Here is a 20,338-nt window from a genome sequence, read left to right as displayed (position 1 = left end):
GGCATGTGCATAGGAGACCATCAACCATGTGAATTAGAATAAGTGATTTGTTACGCATTGAAGGAGCTAGAAGAGTTCGGGGTAGACTAAAATGGGCATGAGTAGTAATTAGAAATTATTTTAAACACCAATAATTAATTTAATGGTAGATATGGCTTTAAATAGAAGGGATAGGCAAAACATGGTTTATGTAGCCGACCCCATATAGTTGGGATAAGGCATGAATGACGACGACGACGGCAACGATGACTTTGATCAAATCAAAACGTTTAAAAAAAGCTCTCACAAATTTATATTACACAACAGTCACTAACACAATACTACCATACCAAACACCCCCTAAGAGTTTTTAAAATCCCATGCATCTACAAACGTTTTTGTATGATTGAGATTTGAGCATAGTAAACAGTTGTTGTACTCAGAATCAGAAGTATTTTGGATTGAATTGAATCGCTTTTGAGAATAATTATTTTTCAGGGATTTACACAAATACAACTGTATCTGTATGTAGGAAATTCAAGTTACACAACAAAAAAAAAATCAGTGTACACTCTCAAAGAGAACTTTGGCTATGTGGAGGTTGATCATGGCTGGCGGACAATGGGCGGTGTAGTAATAACTCTTGGCAACGGCAAGGAATGTTTGCTTGATCGCAGGATCGATGCCATCAGAGCTCCGGAGCACACATTGGACTAGCTCTTGCATGTCTGATTCGATTTCACAGGTGGTGATGCTGCTCGTATTTGGATCATCGCTGCTCCTTTCGTTTACCTGATTTAATACACCAAAAAAAATATATACATATATCTATCAAAATGGTAGTAAACAACATATAATAATCCCATAATGGATGGATAGAAAGAGAAGAAAAAACATGAGAATTGCTGCTGCGTTCTCCACAGGAATTTGCTCCTGTTGGATGCCTCAGATGAAATGATCTATCTCCTTGTAGTTTTCATTTGTTTGTTTGTTTCAGAGCACAAGTTCACTGTCTGCCACAAATGGACCGGCCCCCTCCCCATTGACAATAGAGAGGCATCCATCAATCCTACTTCTCTCACCCATCACTTTTACACGTGTCCATGTCCCATGTAAGGTAGTGCAATTACCAAAACACCCTTGACATGAATATGCATGTAAAAGTGCTCACGCTCACAATTAATGGGGTTGGTTAGTATTGATGGATTATTACAATGAGGGTTGCTTGAACATTAACTCACTTTGAAATGAATCCATTTAATTTCAATTGAGCAGTGGATGACTGGAAGTGCGTTTGAACTTCAAAGTTCAAATTCCATGAAATGATTCCATTCTTGGTGGCATCCAAAACTTAGCATGTAGAGATAATTATACCCTGGAGTCCCTGACCCTGAAGTGGCTGACTACTGAACTGACTCCTGACCCTGAAATGAAAGGGCAGAAGCTGTACTGGCCCCTGGGGCAAGAGGGTTTGTGACTTTGTGTCAATGGAAAGAGATCCTTAATTACAAACCTACCCTCCACAACTAATGGTTGAAAGTTGAAACACTATTGAAATACCCCCTTCAGAACTTGTATAGTTCTATATTGTGATGGGAGCGAGAAACATCAGGTGGAGGGCTCCAGTAGGGAGCCGATAATACATTGACATCTCTCTCTTTGAAATAACAATTCTACTGGTCCAAGACATGAATGCATCAAGCTATCAACTCTTTCTGGTTGTAGTTTCGATGGAAACACAGTCCCACAGTGGGGATTTTGTTTGGTTTTGCTGGTTTTTATTTCTGCCCAACCCATTTCAACCCGACAGCAACAGCGAGTGCTTTTTCATTTCTTGCAGAGAATTCGACCAGAGAGAGTAAAATCCAAGATAAAATTCAAACAAAATGACGCCTCACTCGTGCACCCACAGATGAGAAGATGATAGGTAGGGATTCCCAATAAGGGGATTTGTGTTTCTCTCTCTCTCTCTCTCTCTCTCTCCTGTTCTCACCTTCCATTCACGGAAACGACGAAGGTGGTGACAGACTCTGTTGGTGAGTTGGACGAGGCGACGATAGTGGGGATGGCACAAGAGCTCCTCCGAGAAGGGACGACCGGCGCAGAGATTTATGGTGCGCACAAGGAGCTCTGCCTCTCTTCCTGTCTGTTGCTTGTCTTCTTCTTCTTCTTCTTCTTCCTCTGCTTCATCAAGCGATATCAGTAGCCACGTGGCCCACTGCATCCATTAGGATTTTTGTTTATTACAAGTTGAAACCATGAAGGTGAAAGAAACGAATCAATTGAAAAACTTGGTTGGAATCATGAGTACTTGGGTAGTTTGTACGATACTTTGTTTTCAGAATTTTTGTTATTCTATTCTATTTCTTGTTTTTATGGACTAGGTGGCGTGGTGGTAACTAGGTTGTATTGTAATTGTACTCACAGCGCGTCGTAAGCGGAGGAGTACGTCTTGGCCGTGCGCCAGCAGTGAGTCCAACGATAGTCGGTTGAGGGTCCCCAGTAGGGCCTCAACGAGTATCTCCGCTGTCCTCTTCGATCCCCACCTCCTGCATAAAATCAAACAAATATTACTTTTTCCTTCCTCTGTTTCCCGCTACAAATCAAATCCATCTTTGAAAAGTTTACACCAACAAAAAATTGCAATAATATATCTAAATTCTAATGGTCCTTATATACTGCTCTCTCTCTTACATCAGAGAATGTACATGTACGTGTCTTATGTATGGGTGGGTTTGGCAACTTTGAACAGATGAAGACGGATTCAAAGACAACGAACAAAACAAAACGACGGCAAACGGCGCCGGGAAGAAATATTGAAAAGAACGCCTTGGAATTTTGTGTGGTCATCATCAGTACATATTCCTACCAGTTACCGTCTACTAGTGTCAAGTATCAACGGTGGATTCTTTGATTCTTTCATAATAAAGAAATACGGTATTCGGTATACCAACCAAACTTGCATAGTATCTCAGTATATACCTCTTATCAAGCTTGTTTTTGTTGTCACTGCTGAAGATGCTGCTGCCGCCAATGTTGCTGAAGAAATCATGGACGAAGGCTCCCCTCTGTGGGTCTTCCTTCTCCAAGTACAAGGAGACCGCCTCGACAAGGACTGCCGTTCGGGCCCATGCTAGCCGCTCAGTCCATCTCTCGGGCTCGAATATGCTCGCTGCTGCTACGTAGTAGGCCTGGAGAAGTGTCCCCCTGTTCACCCCAAACTCTCCAAGGTTGCAGTCTGTGTACCATCTGCATATATAGAATATATAGTACAGTATGTGATAGTTATTAAAGGGATATCGTATCTCATATCTGGGCGTTGGAAGAGGAAGGAGTATAGTTCTGCACTGAATGTTTGGCTACTTACTTTTGAAGATTGACCCATTCATGCTGATGCAATGCTTGGCAATTGTTGAAGTCTAACTTTGCAAGCTCAAGATAGACGTTGTTGTTAACTAAAGGCATCCTGAGTGTATAGATGAATAAACCCTTTATATCAGAGAGACAAAGAGCAAAAAAAGAAAGGTCTGATATTGAGTAGAAGAAATATTTACAGATGAACCTGTAAAGTGTTTTGCCGATCCACACGTCGTCTTCTCCACCATACTGTTCTAGATAATATCTGGCCTCCAGCCGGGGGAGACTGGCGTACCATGGAATGTCAAGAGCATATCTCACCTAATCAAGTTAAATTCATTGAACCCTTTTTAGTTTTGATTCATTTTTTGAAATGGGCATATATAGATTTGAAACTTTGATATGATGATCAGTTGAGTTGATTCTTAATTTGATAACTATACCTCCCCAGGCAAGTCCTTGGTTATTATCCATTTATCTAGTAGTTGATTGGAAGCCTGTTTTTCACTTAGAAACCTGGATGAAAATGTCTTTGCTTCTTCAAGGATCTTCTCTCCGGGGAACAATACCTGAGATGCCCTGTAGAGATTGAACATTCCGGTAATTGCCTGGTTTGATTGTCCTGCGAAACAAAAGAATTCGCCACCTTTCTCGAAATGCCGAAATGCATCTGTTACAAACATTAGATCATATATACATTTGCTGTAACTAACTTGGAAAGTAATTTATTTGTTCATCATCAAATAGAAGAATGGTATATAGTTTCTACTATTTTGTCATGAATTACCTGGGGAAACATCGTGGCCATGTAACCTTAGGAGCCTGAAAGCCATAGCTGTGTCATCAATGTCATGTACTGTTGAGTTTCTAGCCCAACAAATTCCATCTTCAGTCCAATACCTGAAATTTTTATCGAGATTTTACTGTTAAATTTTTATATTACCATAAAAAAGGGGTCTGACCAGTAAAATAATCTAGACTACTGAACCAACAATGGGACCTGTAGACATAATCGAGACATTCTTTAATTTCTGATTGGAAGTATCGAGAAATGCCAAGGCGTTCCAAGCGATCCACAGCCCAAATGTGTTCGAACAAATCAACAGGGTAGACATTGGGTACTGTGAACAAACACATTATAAAAAAAAAAAAAAGAAAACTATTTTAAGTTAGTAAAGTTATAAAATAGAAAAAAAAAGAAACTTTTGATTTGAAACAGTTAAAAGTGACAAAAGGTAACTCCTCTACGCTAGATCTACCTCCTCCATTGAATCTTTCAACAACTCTTTTGAGATATTTTAAGCAGTTTTCATCTTTAGTCTGCATGAGGGCAAAGGCTGTGGAGGATGGAGAAAACAGGAAGGACCCATCTGGGCTCTGCAGCTTGAGAAGCTTTTCCCAGTCCAAACCAGGCATTCCTTCCAAGCTATGGAGGAGCGTTGTGGGCACTATGTGCATCATTTCCTTGGGTATCCTGTATCACATATATAATTATTACATAAATCCAACAACACAAAATCCCCTAATTAAGTTCACAAAGCTATTGTGGCAGACCACTACTTCAGTCCTTTTCTAATCTTTCTGAGATATTGTACTAGCCATTACTAGAAATAATTAAATTTCCATTGCCAAAAGTATAGAAAAATAATTGAATTACTATAAGAAAAAGAAAAGAATGATGGAAGATTTTGTTGAGGAATCACCTAGTAAGCTTTAGATTTCTCTTGGCACTTATCATTTGCATGACAGTAGAATCAACAGGAACCTGCAAATGCAGCTTTCGAGCAATTTCGATGAGAGAAGGGAAAGCAACTTCAAAACCTATGGACATGTGCTCTGGGTTTTCTCTTTCGAGCTTACTCATGTTCTCCCGAATAAATACCACTCCTATATTATTAACACACACAAAACAAAACACCCCAAGTCAGCTACTAGTTACCACATTCATTTGAACTGATGAAGCTAGCTAGCTACAGAGCTTTTGTTCTACCTTTATCGCACTTCCTCGGACAGATATTCCATGATTTCAATGCAATCACACAGGCCAAAGTGCTAATGATCCGATCGTGAGCAGAAAATATACGATGATCGCCCCAGGAACCATCGGGGAGTTGATTGTCGACGATCCACAGAAGGCTAGAAGGGAACTGGGGAGCACCACCTCCATGAATATCTTCAACCAGAGATACCCATGCGGTGTCATAAGCTGAGATGCTAATTTCTCCATCTTCCATAGAACTCAACATAGCTTTAATGGAATCCACCCTCTCTACTATCTCGTTAGAGATGGAAACCTTTGATATCACATCCACAAATAAATTAGCATTTCACGCTAAGAGTTGATATTTGAAAATCAACAGAGAAAAAAAAAAAAGATTTATCAACCTTAGGAGCTTCCCCTTCTCTGTCATTCTTCAGAGTCTCCAGCCATTCTGCCGTTGGTAGGCCATTCTGAAGGATCTCCGTGTAGACTGCACAAACAATCATCCGAACATATCATGTACGAATATATGTATGTGTTTATGTACGTATACGTCTCTGTGTATGTAATGAAATTTGCTATACCGTGAGCAGAAATCCTGGGTATTGCGTTACGTCTGGAGCGCAGAAGACCAAAGCCGGACCTTTTGTTTTCAGTTGCAAAAGAACAAACACCTGCAACAGATAAATAGGATTCAATTTTCATGTGGAAAATGACGATGCTGCCACTCATTAAAACTTACTATATTGGGGAAACTTCTCGTTTCACGAGGAGATTTCTCCCACATACCCAGAAAAAGAAACACGCTCTTGGGTGAATTCTGTAAACTTCTGTGTTCTGTCGTCTGTATCACTCTCACTACTCACTGTACAGTACAGTAGTCATTATAGGAAAAACCGAGCTATAAGCAAAGCAACGAGCTGGAACAGCTAAACGTTGATCTCTTTGCTAGAAAGATCATGGAATAAAGAAATGAGGAAATCCAAAACCAAAAGAGACTTTATCAGCAAATAGATTCCTCATGATATATCTCTTGATTCCAACCGTTCAAAACTTAAAAAATAGCAATATTTCAGTGGAAATTTACGTTTCTATTTTCCTAAATGGTAATTTTGATCGATTCAAAAGGGAAAAAATTAGAGTCTATAGACTCTATTGCTTTGTGGGTAGCTGCTGGTAGAACTCTATTGCTTTTACCAACTGGGTTAGCTAGTGTGGATTGAAAAAACCAATGGAGACTCACCGGAGAGAACCGCCCCTGGATCTGACGATGGATATGTGCGTGAGACGGGAACCGGCGGAAGGAGGCGGAGGAAAGCGGTGGTGTTAGGCATTTTTGATTTCAGGGTGTGAGAGAGGAAGAGAGCCGAGAGAGAGGGGGTGTTTGGAAAGTGACGCGAAGAGCAGAGAAGGGAAGTAATTTAAAGGGGAGGAGAGGAGGCGGTTGGTTGGAAACTGAAATGAAAACCGAAAAGCAGAGTGAGTTGTGGAATAATTTAAACTTTTAAAGCACAGAGAGAGAGACGATGGAATTGAAAGTCGGCCGGGGGTTTTTACGTCCTTTTACCTTGATTTTATAACCCATGAGAGAGAAGGGATTAGAGTGTACTATGTGATGAATTGCATGTGGTGCCAAGTATATTACTGTAGAGTGTAGAATGAGAATGATTGAACCACGTAATACGGTCTCAGTGTACAGTTGTCAGATGACGTGGAAGAAAGGGAAAAACTTTGGCTGTTGGGGGCCTGTCTGGGCTGTTGGGAATTGGGATGGTTTCAGGCATGACACGTTACAATTGATGGATGGGTAAAAGAGTCATTGCGTTTAATAAAAGGAGTCGGTTTTCAAAACGACCCCTAAAAGTTAAAAAGAAGCTTTTTGTTCATAAATATAGAATTTATTACAGAATCCAAGTTGTTTTTGTTGAGCTTCTTGTTAAATGCAAATAAAATTGTTCATGGGCCAGGCTCGGGTTTGGGTTTTGCCAAACTTTGAATGGAACCCGGCTCGAAGTTCGAGCTCGATACAATGTAAATCAGGCTCTAAACCTGGCCCGTGAGGTTGATACATGTGGCCGATTTACGTTCAAGTGCTAGTTTAAGAATAGAACCCATAGACGTGTTAAATTCTGATTAGTGGTAGTTCAAGAAAATAGCCCACTAACATATAGAGTGGAGCTCACCTAAGAAGTGGGAAGTTTCCACTTTCAATTATTTCCTAAAAAATGTAAGTTGTGCTATTAATTACTATTAACTACTAAACTAAATAATTAACTTCAGCTACTAATTACTAATAATAATTACTATTAACGACTTTTAATGAATTAATTGTTAACTACATCTAATTAATTAATTTCAAATATTAATTACTAATAATAATTACTCACCGATAATAATTAATTACTGAAAACAATTTCTTATAATAATTATTGCTATAACTTAATTGCTGATAATAATTAATTAGTGATAATATTGCTCATTATTAATTCTAAATGATAATTAAGAAATATTTTCATAATGGTAATTAATAATTCAGAAATAATCTTTTTATATTTATATTAACTCATATTAATTATTTTGAAATAAATATTAACTCATATTAATTATAATTAATAATATTATATTAATGAATATAATTATTTTATTATTATAAATAATTATAATTAATTATTACTAATACTAATGATGATAATTATTACTTCGGAATGTTAATTATGATAATTAATAAGTATTTTAATAATGTTAATTATTAATTGGGATATAATCATTTTATATAAGTATTAATTCATATTAATTATTTTATAAATATATAATTAGTGTTATTTATTTACATTACAAGTAATTATAATTAATACTATTATTATTCTCCAATAAATATTTCATTTAGTGAAAGTTGAATTATTCAATATTTTTAAATTTAAAGAATTATAAAAGCAAATATTATTTTATAAATTAACTAAAAATTGTAATTATAACAAATTAATTACTTAATAAAAATAAAATAACAATAATAGTTCTAATAATAATAATAATTATTATTATTATTATTATTATTGATTTCACTATTATTAATATATTATTAAATTCACTATTATTAATATATTATTAATCTGTTAATAATACTGATTATTATTAAAAAATGTTAATAGCAAAATTTAATTACTTAAAATAATTTGTTGACTTGAAATTACCCATTTTAATTCAGAAAAATATTAATGATTAATTTCTTAAAATTATTATTTACAGAATAATTTTAATTACTCTTTCACTAATGACCTTATTTTTGAGTAATTGGTTTTTTATGTTCAATATTTTTTTTTTTGCAAAAATCCAAATAACTTTTCATTTACAATGATAACCATTTTATTTTTCTCTTATTCAGTTTTCCAAAAGATAAAAAAAAATTAATGATATTTACCTATTTTTATCAAATTATGTATTTATCAAGTTGTTGTCATTGATGATGATGATGATCAGCCAACTTTTTGAAGGAAAGGGGTACTAATAATAATTAATGACTTCTAATTAATTAATTTCAACTATTAATTACTAATAATAATATCTCACTAATAATAATTATTTCTAATACTTAACTACTGATATTAACTAATTACTAATAATATTTCTCATTATTAATTCAGAATGATAATTAATAATGATTTTCATAATGGTAATTAATAATTCAGAAATAATAATTTTATATTTATATTAACTCATATTAATCATTTTGAAAATAAATATTGAATGTTAATTATTTATATTTATATGAAATAATTAATTATAGTATTATTATTATTAATTATAATTAATACTTATATTAATTAGTATAATTATATTATTATTATCATCCAATATTATAATTAATTATTACTAATAATAATTATTTCTGATAAAAATTTACTATTGATTATAAAAATGATAATTATTACTTTGGAATGTTAGTTATTAATGATAATTAATAAGTATTTTAATAATGTTAATTATTAATTGGGATATAATCATTTTATATTTATATTAATTAACTGAATACTATTATTATTCATTCTCCAATAAATATTTCATTTAGTGAAAGTTAAATTATAAACTTTCAATTATTCATTATTGCTAAACTAAAAGATTTAGAAAAACAATTATTATTTCATGAATTAACTAAAAAATCATAATTATAACAAATTAATTACTTCATAATAATAATAATAATAATAATAATAATAATAATAATAATAATAATAATAATAATTACTGATTTAAAAATCAATACACACATAATAAGAATATATTATTAGTAAATAATAGTAATAATAATATAATTATACTAATTTCATAATTATTAATATATTATGAATCTATATTACTCAATAAAGATATGAAATAAAAAATATATATATATTCAAATTACCACTAAATGAATGAACCAAAAATCTATGAGTATTCTAATTGACTTGAATTTGACACATCAACATGCTCAAAATTATAATTTCAACCTACATTTTATATTTCTATCTCTTAATTCCCATAATTCAAGCATACCATTATTTTATGTACATGTTTCCCTATCTTTTCCTAATGATAAATTGTAGCCAGTCTATGTGCATTGTGGGGAGCTTAGACTTAAAATCCATAACCATGATCGACCAAAATAAGTGTTGCCACCTAACTTGGAGGTGACTTTCATACTTAGGATGGTCTCATTATTCTCCTTTCTTTCATGTTTCCTCTATTGGATGGGCTTCAAACTCCTAATTATATTATCAATTGATTGTAGCCATACATTATTGATGATTTGATTGTAGTTATATATTTTTCATCTTTTATTTTAGAGGATGGATGCATCTACAAATGTTGTTTGGCATGGATTATTTTTCTTAGCAGCTCTTTGAATGATTTTCTTCATTCTTTGCCTCTTTGAATGGATATCATAAATGTTTTTTATCCATTCATATGTCCCTAAATATTAAGCAGTATTTGTAATAATGTTGTAAACATCCATCTAAGTTTACTATTTTATAAATAGATTAATGATTTCAAAGTTATTGATACTTTTTTGGGGGTGGGTTGTTTAACATGACATTGATTTTTTATTGTTAAATAGTAAAATTTAAATTAAATGATATTGTAGTTGCCCCTTAGTATGGGGTCATTGTCTAGATAAAAACATGGTAAGTCTCTTAAATCAAATAAAGAGCCTACCCAAAATGTCTATTATAAATAATTAAAAAAATAAAATAATTTAGATTAAATCAAATAATTACTGAATTAAGTAAATAATAATAACAATCAATTATTTATAGAATTAATTAATAATAATAACAATCATCAAGTACTTATTTAAGTAAACAATAAAAAACTAAATAACAATCATCAGTTACCATTAATAGTAATAATAATGGTTAAATTAAAGTAATAAATGTTTCAAGTTGAGTTTAATGACCGGTATAATTTTACGGGTTTGACATATAAGGGTCAATTTATGTGGACCCGTAGATTGTACGAGTGTCTTAAATTCCAGGTATTGATTCAAAGCCTGTTTTTGGTATTGATTCAAAGTCTCGAGAGAAGCTCATGTTTTAACGCTTCATAGGAGTTTGTTTAAGTGGTTGTAGATTGTCTGTTAAGTTGTCCTCGTCAATAGAAGTTTGTTTTAAGTGGTTTAGTTTGTTTTTCTATTACCTGGTCTATAGGAGAATACATAGCTTTAGGAGTTGGTGGTTGCACTTCCTAGTTTCAAGCACTTATCCGTTTGGTTTTAGCTCTATAAATAGGGCAGCTTCTTATTGTGAAAAATATCAGATTTTGGGAAATAACAAAGTTCAGTCCTTGTCTCTATTATTTTTTCCTTTTTCTTCCAAGATATTTATTTATCAATAAGAATGAATACATATCAAAATTGAAACTTTAGAGGGAAAGACACACGATTTTTTCCTTTTTATTAGGTAGTTTGAGGTTGACTAAGGCTGCATTTGGCATTCCTTATTTTAAGGATTTATTTCCTTTTTGTAATTAAAAACTCAATGTTTATAGGGGCATTTTAACTGCAAAAATGAAATAAGTCCTTAAAATAAGGAATACCAAGTGCATCCTAATTGGTTTAATCTTATAATTGCTAAGTGGGTCTAATCTGAAACCCATATTAGAAGCAAGAAAAAAAAGTAGAACACCTATCCAATGAATTAAAGAGAAAATGTTCTTTTCTTTATTTTTTCTGCTCTAAGGTCGTCTAATATAAAGTGGGAGCCTTGATGGTTGGATCAATGGAATCATTGAGAACTAAATTGGATCATGATTCAATCGGATAGCCATGAAAGCCTGCATGCAACTTTAGTGGAGAGCTGGTAAATCTGCATCAACAATACATCAATAGACATGAAGCAAATTCTTAGAAGTGTAGAGAAAAAAAGAGGATATGAATTCCAATTGATTTTTCACCCCTTGCATGTATTGATTGATTATGAAAAATGGGGTCATAGAAGGATCATATTGGGTTGGTGCTCGTTGCTAGAAGGGTGGATGGGTTGCTAGAAGTGGGGAGGTTGTTCTAGTTTTCAGGATTTTCTCCTTTGAAAAGATGGAGAAGAGTAGAAAGGTTGTGTTCAAATGTTTCATTTTGAAGGTTTAAAGAAGAATGATGGGTAAAATAGTCTTTTCAATATTTTCGTTAAAAGATGCTAATGGAAGAGGAGGATTTAGTCAATTGTTAAGGGTATTTTAAGACTATGTAAATAGTAGGGGTAGATGTAGTCAATTTCCTAAAATTTAGGGGTACTTTATGAAATTTACCCTTTTTCTTTGGGTAAATTGCATATTTGTATTTTATATTCTATGGAGTTTGGATAATATCACTTTAGTATCTGAACTAAAATTTGCAATTGCAATACTTGAACTCCCAAAAACTACCAATTTAGTACCCGCGACCACCATTAGTAGTATGTCAATTATTTATATCACATGACAACATGTACGGCTTAAATTTTTTATGAGAAACCAGAGCTACCCTTTTTAATATTTTTGAGACCATTTTACCTTGATTGTCTTCTCCAATAGTGACAAGAATTACTCATCTTCTCCAACAACAATGTGATATAAACACCCTTTCTTATGAATTGAGTAATTGGAAAGAAAAGGATTACAAAAAAGGGGAGAGTATAGCAGTAGCTTTCTTCCTATCTTTTGTATTGCAGAGAAAAAAGTGTGAAAGTGTCACAAAGTTCATCCTGTATGGCTACTGATAACTTCGTTCAACCTGCCATCCCGCGTTTTGATGGTCACTATGACCATTGGAGTATATTGATGGAGAACTTCTTAAGGTCCAAAGAATATTGGCAGGTCGTCTCCAACGGAATAGCAGAACCAGCAGTAGGCACAACAGTGACAGATGCACAGAAAACAGAATTAGAAGGACAATGTTTGAAGGATCTCAAAGCAAAAAAATTATCTTTTCCAAGCCATTGATCGTTCAATCTTGAAAACCATTCTTTGCAAGGATACATCCAAACACATCTGGGATTCCATGAAGAAGAAGTATCAAGGTTCGGCAAGGGAAAAGAGGTAGTAGCTTCAAGCACTTCGTTCGGAGTTCGAAACACTACGAATGAAATCAGGAGAGTCAGTCACAAATTACTTTTCACGTACAATGGCAATTGTCAATAAGATGCGGATCCACAGCGACAAGACGGAGGACGTCACCATAGTAGAGAAGATCCTTCGGTCCATGACACCAAAATTTAATTTTGTTATTTGTTCCATAGAAGAATTTCATGATATTGATGAAATTTCAATTGACGAATTACAAAGTTCTTTGTTGATTCAAGAGCATAAAATCAACCAGCAGGAGAAAGAGGAGCAAGCTTTGAAAGCATCCACAGAAAATCATCTGGAACCAAGGAGAGATAGAAGACGAGGTAGAGGTAGTGGCAGAGGCAGAGAAAGCAATGATCGTGGAAACCAACAACAACATCAACATCAAGACAACCAAGTTCAAGGAAGAGGAAGATGAAGAGGAGACCACCACTCGACTACATATAGACCAAGGTCAGCAGACAAGTCCAATGTCGAGTGCTACAGATGTCACAGGTATGGCCACTATAAGTCTGAATGCCGAACTAATTTAAATAGACAATATGGAGAAATGTCTAATCTTGTCGAGAAGGACGAAGAAGTATCATTGTTAATGGTTTGTCATGTAAAGGAGGAAACCAACAAGAATTTGTGGTACTTAGACATAGGCTGCAGCAATCATATATGTGGAGACAAGTCAGCATTCTCTTATTTGGATGAGTCATTTCGCGATAATTAGAAGTTTGGTGACAATTCTAGAGTCTCAGTTATGGGAAAATGAAAGGTGACAATCCAAACCAAGGGGGATTCTACTCAAACAATCTCCAATGTGCTCTTCGTTCAAAACTTGAAGACCAATCTGCTTAGTGTGGGTCAACTGCAAGAAAAGTGATACGAGGTTTCTATCAAAGATGGAGTTTGTCAAATTCGAGATGCAAAGTTAGGCTTAATCGCTCAAGTTAACATGACAGTGAATCGTATGTTTTCGCTTTATCTCCACAACATCACTCATTCATGCTTCTCAGTCAAATTAAAGGATGCAGCATGGCTATGGCATTTTTGCTATGGTCACCTAAACTTTGGTGAACTGAAGACTCTACAATAGAAAAATATGGTGACTGGTTTTCCTCAAATTACAGCTCCATCTGAAGTTTGTGAAGAATGAATTGTTAGAAAACAACACCGTAATCAATTTCCGAAAGGAAAATCATGGAGATCGAAAAAGGCGTTGGAGCTGGTTCATTCCGATCTTCGCGGGCCAATTGATCCATCTTCCAATGGAGGTAAGAAGTACATAATTACCTACATTGATGATTATAGTCGAAAAGTACGGGTTTATCTTTTGCAAGAAAAATCTGAAGCTTTTGTAGCATTTAAAAATTATAAAGTGCTTGTTTAGAAAGAAGTTGGCAGCCCAACAAAGGTTCTTCGCACTGATCGTGGTGGAGAATACAACTCACTTGAATTTGCAAAATTTTGTGAGACCAATGGAATCAAGAGGCAACTTATGACAGTTTACACGCCTCAACAAAATGGAGTTTGTGAGCGAAAAATCGCACTATTTTGAATATGTGCAAAGTTTGTTGTAGAGGAGCGGCATTCCAAAAACCTTCTGGCCTGAAGCAGTTAACTAGAGCATTCATATTTTGAATAGGTGTCCCACACTTGCTGTTCAAAATATGATTCTAGAGGAAGCATGGAGCGGAAGGAGACTGGGAATAGAACATTTCAGAATTTTTAGGTGTGTTGGCTATGCTCATATTCCGGACCAGAAGAGAACAAAGCTAGATGTCTAGGGAGAAAAATGCATTTTTCTTGGTGTTAGTGATCAATCAAAAGCCTATAAGATTTACAATCCTATCACTAAGAAAATTGTTATCAGTCGTGATGTCGTTTTTTATGAAGAAAGTTTTTGGCCATGGAATAATAATGTTGTCAAACAGCAAATACCCGTCAACTTTGATGGAGACAATGAAGAGGAGAGGCAGTAGCCAATAGAAAATGATCAACAAATTCCACCAGATGGTCCAACAGACGTTCCAAGCTCGCCAACAACAATAGAACAACCTCAACATATTAGAAGAAGGCCTGCATGGATGACTGATTATGAGGTAACCGAAATTGACCAATCTGAGGACCCACTTACATATTTTGCTCTATTTTTGGATTGTAATCCTATAGTTTTCGAAGAGGCTGTCAAAGAATCCAAATGGCGGAAGGCAATGGATGAAGAAATTGCAGCCATTGAATGGAACAACACTTGGGAGTTGACTGATCTTCCAAGAGGGCACAAGAAAATTGGTGTCAAGTGGGTGTACAAGACAAAATTGAAGGATAATGGAGAAGTTGACAAATACAAGGCATGCCCAGTAGCTAAAGGCTATAAGCAAGAACTTGGAGTGGATTATAGAGAAGTCTTTGCTCCTGTCGCAAGACATGATACGATCAGATTGGTGATTGCATTGGCAGCTCAACATTCATGGCCTATCTTCCAATTGGATGTGAAATCATTATTCTTGCATGGTGAACTGCAGGAACAAGTATTTATTGATCAACCTCCTGGTTATGTGAAACTTAGAAGTGAAAACATGGCTTATAAACTCAAAAATGCATTATACGGGCTAAAACAAGAACCACGTGCTTGGTATAGTCGTATAGATGCTTATTTTTCTAAAGAGGGATTTAAGAAATATCCATATGAGCACACACCTTTTACAAAGATTGAAGATTGAGGAAAATTGCTCATTGTTTGCTTATATGTTTACGATCTTATTTTGACTGGAAATGATAGTGCCATGTTTAAAAGTTTTAAGAAGTCCATGATGATTGAGTTTGATATGTCTTACCTTGGAAAGATTCATTATTTTTTGGGTATTGAAGTGGTGCAATGGAATTTTTATTTCACAAAGGAAGTATGTGCAAAAAATTTTGGATAGGTTTCAAATGAAAAATTGCAATTCTGTTAGCACGCCAACTAAAGTGGGTCTGAAGCTTGTTCAAAATCTTGAAGGAAGGAAGATTGATAGCACTCTTTACAAGCAAATTGTAGGGAGTCTAATGTATTTAACGGCTACAGGACCTAGCATAATGCTTGTTGTGAGTCTCATAAGCAGGTTCATGGAGTGTCCGAAAGAGATTCATCTCTTATCTGCAAAAAGAATCTTTCAATACTTGTAAGGGACTGCTAGTTATGGGTTGTTCTACAAGAAAGGATAAAAGTCAGATTTGTTCGGTTTCATTGGCAGTGATTATGCCAGAGATTTAGATGGTCGGAAAAGCACTTCAAGATATGTTTTCATGCTTGGTTTTGGAGTTGTTTTGTGGTATTCAAAAAAGCAATAAATTGTCACTTTGTCAACAACTGAAGCAGAGTTTGTAACTACAACAGGCTGCGCCTGTCAAGCTATTTGGCTGAAGAAAATTCTAGAAGAGCTAAACTTTGAACGATAAGGAACTACAATAATTTTTTGTGACAACAGTTCTTCCATCAAACTCTTCAAAAATCCTGTTCTACATGGAAGAAGCAAGCATATAGATGTAAAGTTTCACTTCCTAAAGAACCTGACAAATGAAGGAGTCATTGATCTTGTCTACTGCAAGTGAAGACCAGATTGCTGATATAATGATCAAACCTCTCAAATTGGCGTCGTTTGTGAAGTTTAGAAAACTGCTAGGTGTCTCCACTTTGGATGGCCCAACTTGAAGAGAGTTCGTTGTTTTTTCTAAACTGAATGTTCGAAAACTTTCAGTTTAAGGGAGGGATAATTGTTGAAATATTTACTAAGTCTCCTAGTTGTCCTCGTCAATAGGAGTTTGTTTAAGTGGTTGTAGTTTGTTTTTCTGTTAAGTTGTCATCGTCAATAGGAGTTTGTTTAAGTGGTTTAGTTTATTTTTCTGTTACCTGGTCTATAGGAGAATACATAGCTTTAGGAGTAAGTTGCATGTTTCTAGGAGTTGGTGGTTGTACTTCTTAGTTTCAAGCACTTGTCCGTTTGGTTTTAGCTCTATAAATAGAGCAGCTTCTTGTTGTGAAAAATATCAGATTTTGAGAAATAACAAAGTTCAGTCCTTGTTTCTATTTTTTTTCCCTTTTTCTTCCAAGATATTTATTTATCAATAAGAATGAATGCATCTCAAAATTGAAACTTTAGAGGGAAAGACACATGATTTTTTCCTTTTAATTAGGTAGTTTGAGGTTGACTAAGGCTGCATTTGGCATTCCTTATTTTAAGGATTTATTTCCTTTTTTCAATTAAAAACTCAATGTTTATAGGGGCATTTTAAACCCATATTGGAAGCAAGAAAAAAAAGTAGAACACCTATCCAATGAATTAAAGAGAAAAATTTCTTTTCTTTATTTTTTCTGCTCTAAGGTCGTCTAATATAAAGTGAGAGCCTTGATGGTTGGATCAATGGAATCATTGAGAACTAAATTGGATCATGATTCAATCGGATAGCCATGAAATCTTGCATGCAACTTTAGTGGAGAGCTGGTAAATCTGCATCAACAATACATCAATAGACATGAAGCAAATTCTTAGAAGTGTAGAGAAAAAAAAGAGGATACGAATTCCAATTGATTTTTCACCCCTTGCATGTATTGATTGATTATGAAAAATGGGATCATAGAAGGATCATATTGGGTTGGTGCTCGTTGCTAGAAGGGTGGATGGGTTGCTAGAAGTGGGGAGGTTGTTCTAGTTTTCAGGATTTTCTCCTTTGAAAAGATGGAGAAGAGTAGAAAGGTTGTGTTCAAATGTTTCATTTTGAAGGTTTAAAGAAGAATGATGGGTAAAATAGTCTTTTCAATATTTTTCGTTAAAAGATGCTAATGGAAGAGGAGGATTTAGTCAATTGTTAATGGTATTTTAAGACTATGTAAATAGTAGGGGTAGATGTAGTCAATTTCCTAAAATTTAGGGGTACTTTATGAAATTTACCCTTTTTCTTTGGGTAAATTGCAGCGGCATGTTTTGAAATTCAGGTACTAGAGTGAGAATAGCCCTAAAGTACAGGGTACTAATATACAATTTACCCTTTTCTTTTAGTATTAGGCAATACATTTTAACATAGTTGGTGTTGAGGTGTTGATTATATGGATAGTTTTCAAGGAGCCAAGGCGAACCTAGGCGACAGGGGAGCACTTAGTCATCTAGTTGCCTAGACATTGCTTAATGTCTCAAAAAATACAGGACAAAAAGGGGATCAACCCTTATTTTTGTCATACAAACACAGGAAAAAGAAGGGCCAAAGCCTTTGTTCTTGTCTTAGAAAAAAGAAAAATAAACAAAAGAAAAATCTCAAAAATGATGGAGAAGAATTTGTTCCAAGAGCCTCTGTTTTTTCTTTTTCAAAAAAAAAAGAAAGAAAGAAAGAAAGGGCAGAGCCCTTGTTTTTATTCCAAAAAAAAAAAAGAAAAAAAAGGGGGCCGAGCCCTTATTTTTTGTTCTAGTCCACCCCTATTTTAAGGGGTGGAGCCCCCATTTTTGGTTCCAAAAGGAGGAGGAGAATAAGAAGAAAACAAATACACATCTTATGTGATTTGTTTATTTTCCTTGATTCTTCAAATACATAAAACTTGTATCACTCAAGCCCTCACAAGAATATCTATCAAACTCGTTTAGAGCTTCAAATATTTAACAGAACCCTAATAAAATAAGAATGTAATAAAAAAATATTATTTAATAAAAGACCCCGGATTAGAGTTTCAATCGGGTTTTTTGAATTTTAAAAACCAGTCTAAACCATAAACCAATATAAGTATTCATTTGACATTTAAACATATTATATATCCAACTCTTTATAGATTCGACCCCGGATTAACCATCGGACACCTAATCAAAATTAGGTGGCACTTGTTAACATTTCTATTTGGCATTTGAAATTATTATTTATGCAGGTATATATGTTAGTTGAGATTTTTTAATTGGGTTAAGCCCAATAAAATGTCCCAAGCCATATCAGAAACCAGATTAGACCATAATAAAATGATCTGGTTTTGTCCTATTTCTATACTAAAATGGTTTGGTTTGATGTGAGAATTTTTCATATTATAATTTCTTGGTTTTGTCTAAGATTTTCTTTAAACTAGACTAGACTTGACCATGGACACCCTTAACCAAGTGCATATGAGCCACAGTTACATGTACTTGATCCCACATCTCCTATTTAGGAGGGATATGGAGTAACAATGTCAAGCACAAGTAGCCATAGAACTTACCAATTGAGCAACCTTCAATTGGTATTTTGTAATGAAAGAGAGAGAGAGAGCAAAGCAAGTCGGTGATTTAGAGCTAACTTTTTCATTGGTAATTATTTTTCATTTTTCTCCTCCTAAATTTGAGCTTTATACCTCTTTCCTTTATGAAGGTTTGAGCCTTTGAGGGAAGGGAGTTGCTTCCTCTTTAGTCCTCAAGCAAATTAAAAATTTATTATTAGAAATCAATTTGTTACAAAATAAACTCTCCTCCTTGGAATCAAATCCTAGTGTTCTTCAAATATTATACACCCCTTTGATTCCTATTAGAAAGGAGAAATATCACTGGATTTCTTGACATCCTCTACTTTCAACTTCAAGTTAAACATGGATGATAGGGCTGTCAACATTATTCGAAAATCCAATTTCGAAATCAAGATTCAACATAATCGAATCGAATTTGAATATGACTTGATTTGATTTGAGAAGTATTCGAATTCGATCGATTATTTAATTATTGCATATAATATATAAAATATTTAAATATTTTATATAATATATAATAATTAAATTATATAAATAATTTATATATTTATATACTTTATATAAATAAAATATTTATTTTAAATATTCACTAATTACCTAAAATAATTAAATGGTTGAATTTGAGCCAAATCAAATATTTGAATATTTAATCAAATTTAAACTTAGATATTACTTGATCCGATTCGAATTAGATCCATTTACACCCCTAGCGGATGGTGCTTGCAAAAGGAACCAGGGGAGAATATTGGTGGGAGGTATTCTCAGAGATGGTAATGGAATTTTTCACTATGCTTTCTCTAATTATTATTTTGATGCTTCTTCTCTTTTAATAAAATGTAAAGTGCTTCATGATTAGCTTTATTTACGCTATAAGAATGGTGTGACGGAGATGGAAGTGGAAAGTGATAATAAATGTATCATAAACATCTTGGTGGAAAACTCCTACTCGTTTTGATCCACCATATTTTGAGAGAAGGAAATTGATTGATTGCATGAGGATTAAATTCAAATATACACTTCACGAAGGGAATAGATTTACAGATTGGCTAACCAACACAGCTTTTTCCCACCAGAGATTCCATATTTTCAACTCCTTTCATAACCTATCGCAGGAGATTAAGAACCTTTTGAAGGAGGATTATATGAGACTCCATGTGTTACGTATTGACTAATCAAGGATCAAAATTTTGTCACGTATCGGCCGATACATATCATATTGGAGCCTT

The 20,338-nt window shown here is 34.2% G+C and overlaps 1 protein-coding gene across 1 annotated transcript; it reads right to left on the bottom strand.

The window, feature by feature from the left end:
- Positions 1 to 412: 412 nt before the first annotated feature.
- On the bottom strand, positions 413 to 6,793 carry LOC148861869 (ent-copalyl diphosphate synthase 1-like). Its single transcript, XM_088984650.1, has 15 exons — positions 6,561 to 6,793; positions 5,902 to 5,991; positions 5,722 to 5,807; positions 5,327 to 5,630; positions 5,040 to 5,223; positions 4,596 to 4,810; positions 4,337 to 4,457; positions 4,124 to 4,236; positions 3,780 to 4,006; positions 3,542 to 3,657; positions 3,347 to 3,445; positions 2,962 to 3,228; positions 2,405 to 2,528; positions 1,973 to 2,197; positions 413 to 771 (listed from the first exon to the last, which is right to left on the bottom strand). The coding sequence occupies exons 1-15, from the start codon at positions 6,649 to 6,651 to the stop codon at positions 541 to 543; spliced, it is 2,493 nt and encodes an 830-aa protein (XP_088840776.1). The 5' UTR covers positions 6,652 to 6,793; the 3' UTR covers positions 413 to 540.
- Positions 6,794 to 20,338: the final 13,545 nt, after the last annotated feature.

This window comes from Nelumbo lutea, chromosome 4 (assembly GCF_056320005.1).
Source record: "Nelumbo lutea isolate HS-2025 chromosome 4, American lotus-T2T, whole genome shotgun sequence".
NCBI classification, from domain to species: domain Eukaryota; kingdom Viridiplantae; phylum Streptophyta; class Magnoliopsida; order Proteales; family Nelumbonaceae; genus Nelumbo; species Nelumbo lutea.
The sequence above is the reverse complement of the archived record's forward strand: the minus strand, read 5'-3'. Positions and strand labels throughout refer to the sequence as shown.

Bases quoted from the DNA above. Each gene is read 5' to 3' on its own strand.
- LOC148861869 (XM_088984650.1), bottom strand. From the start codon at position 6,651: ATGCCTAACACCACCGCTTTCCTCCGCCTCCTTCCGCCGGTTCCCGTC. The intron at 2,529-2,961 runs GTATATACTGAG...GATTTTATGCAG, and splicing joins AAAAACAAGCTTGATAAGAG to GAGGTGGGGATCGAAGAGGA. The intron at 2,198-2,404 runs GTGAGTACAATT...TAATGGATGCAG, and splicing joins TCCTCCGCTTACGACGCGCT to TGGGCCACGTGGCTACTGAT.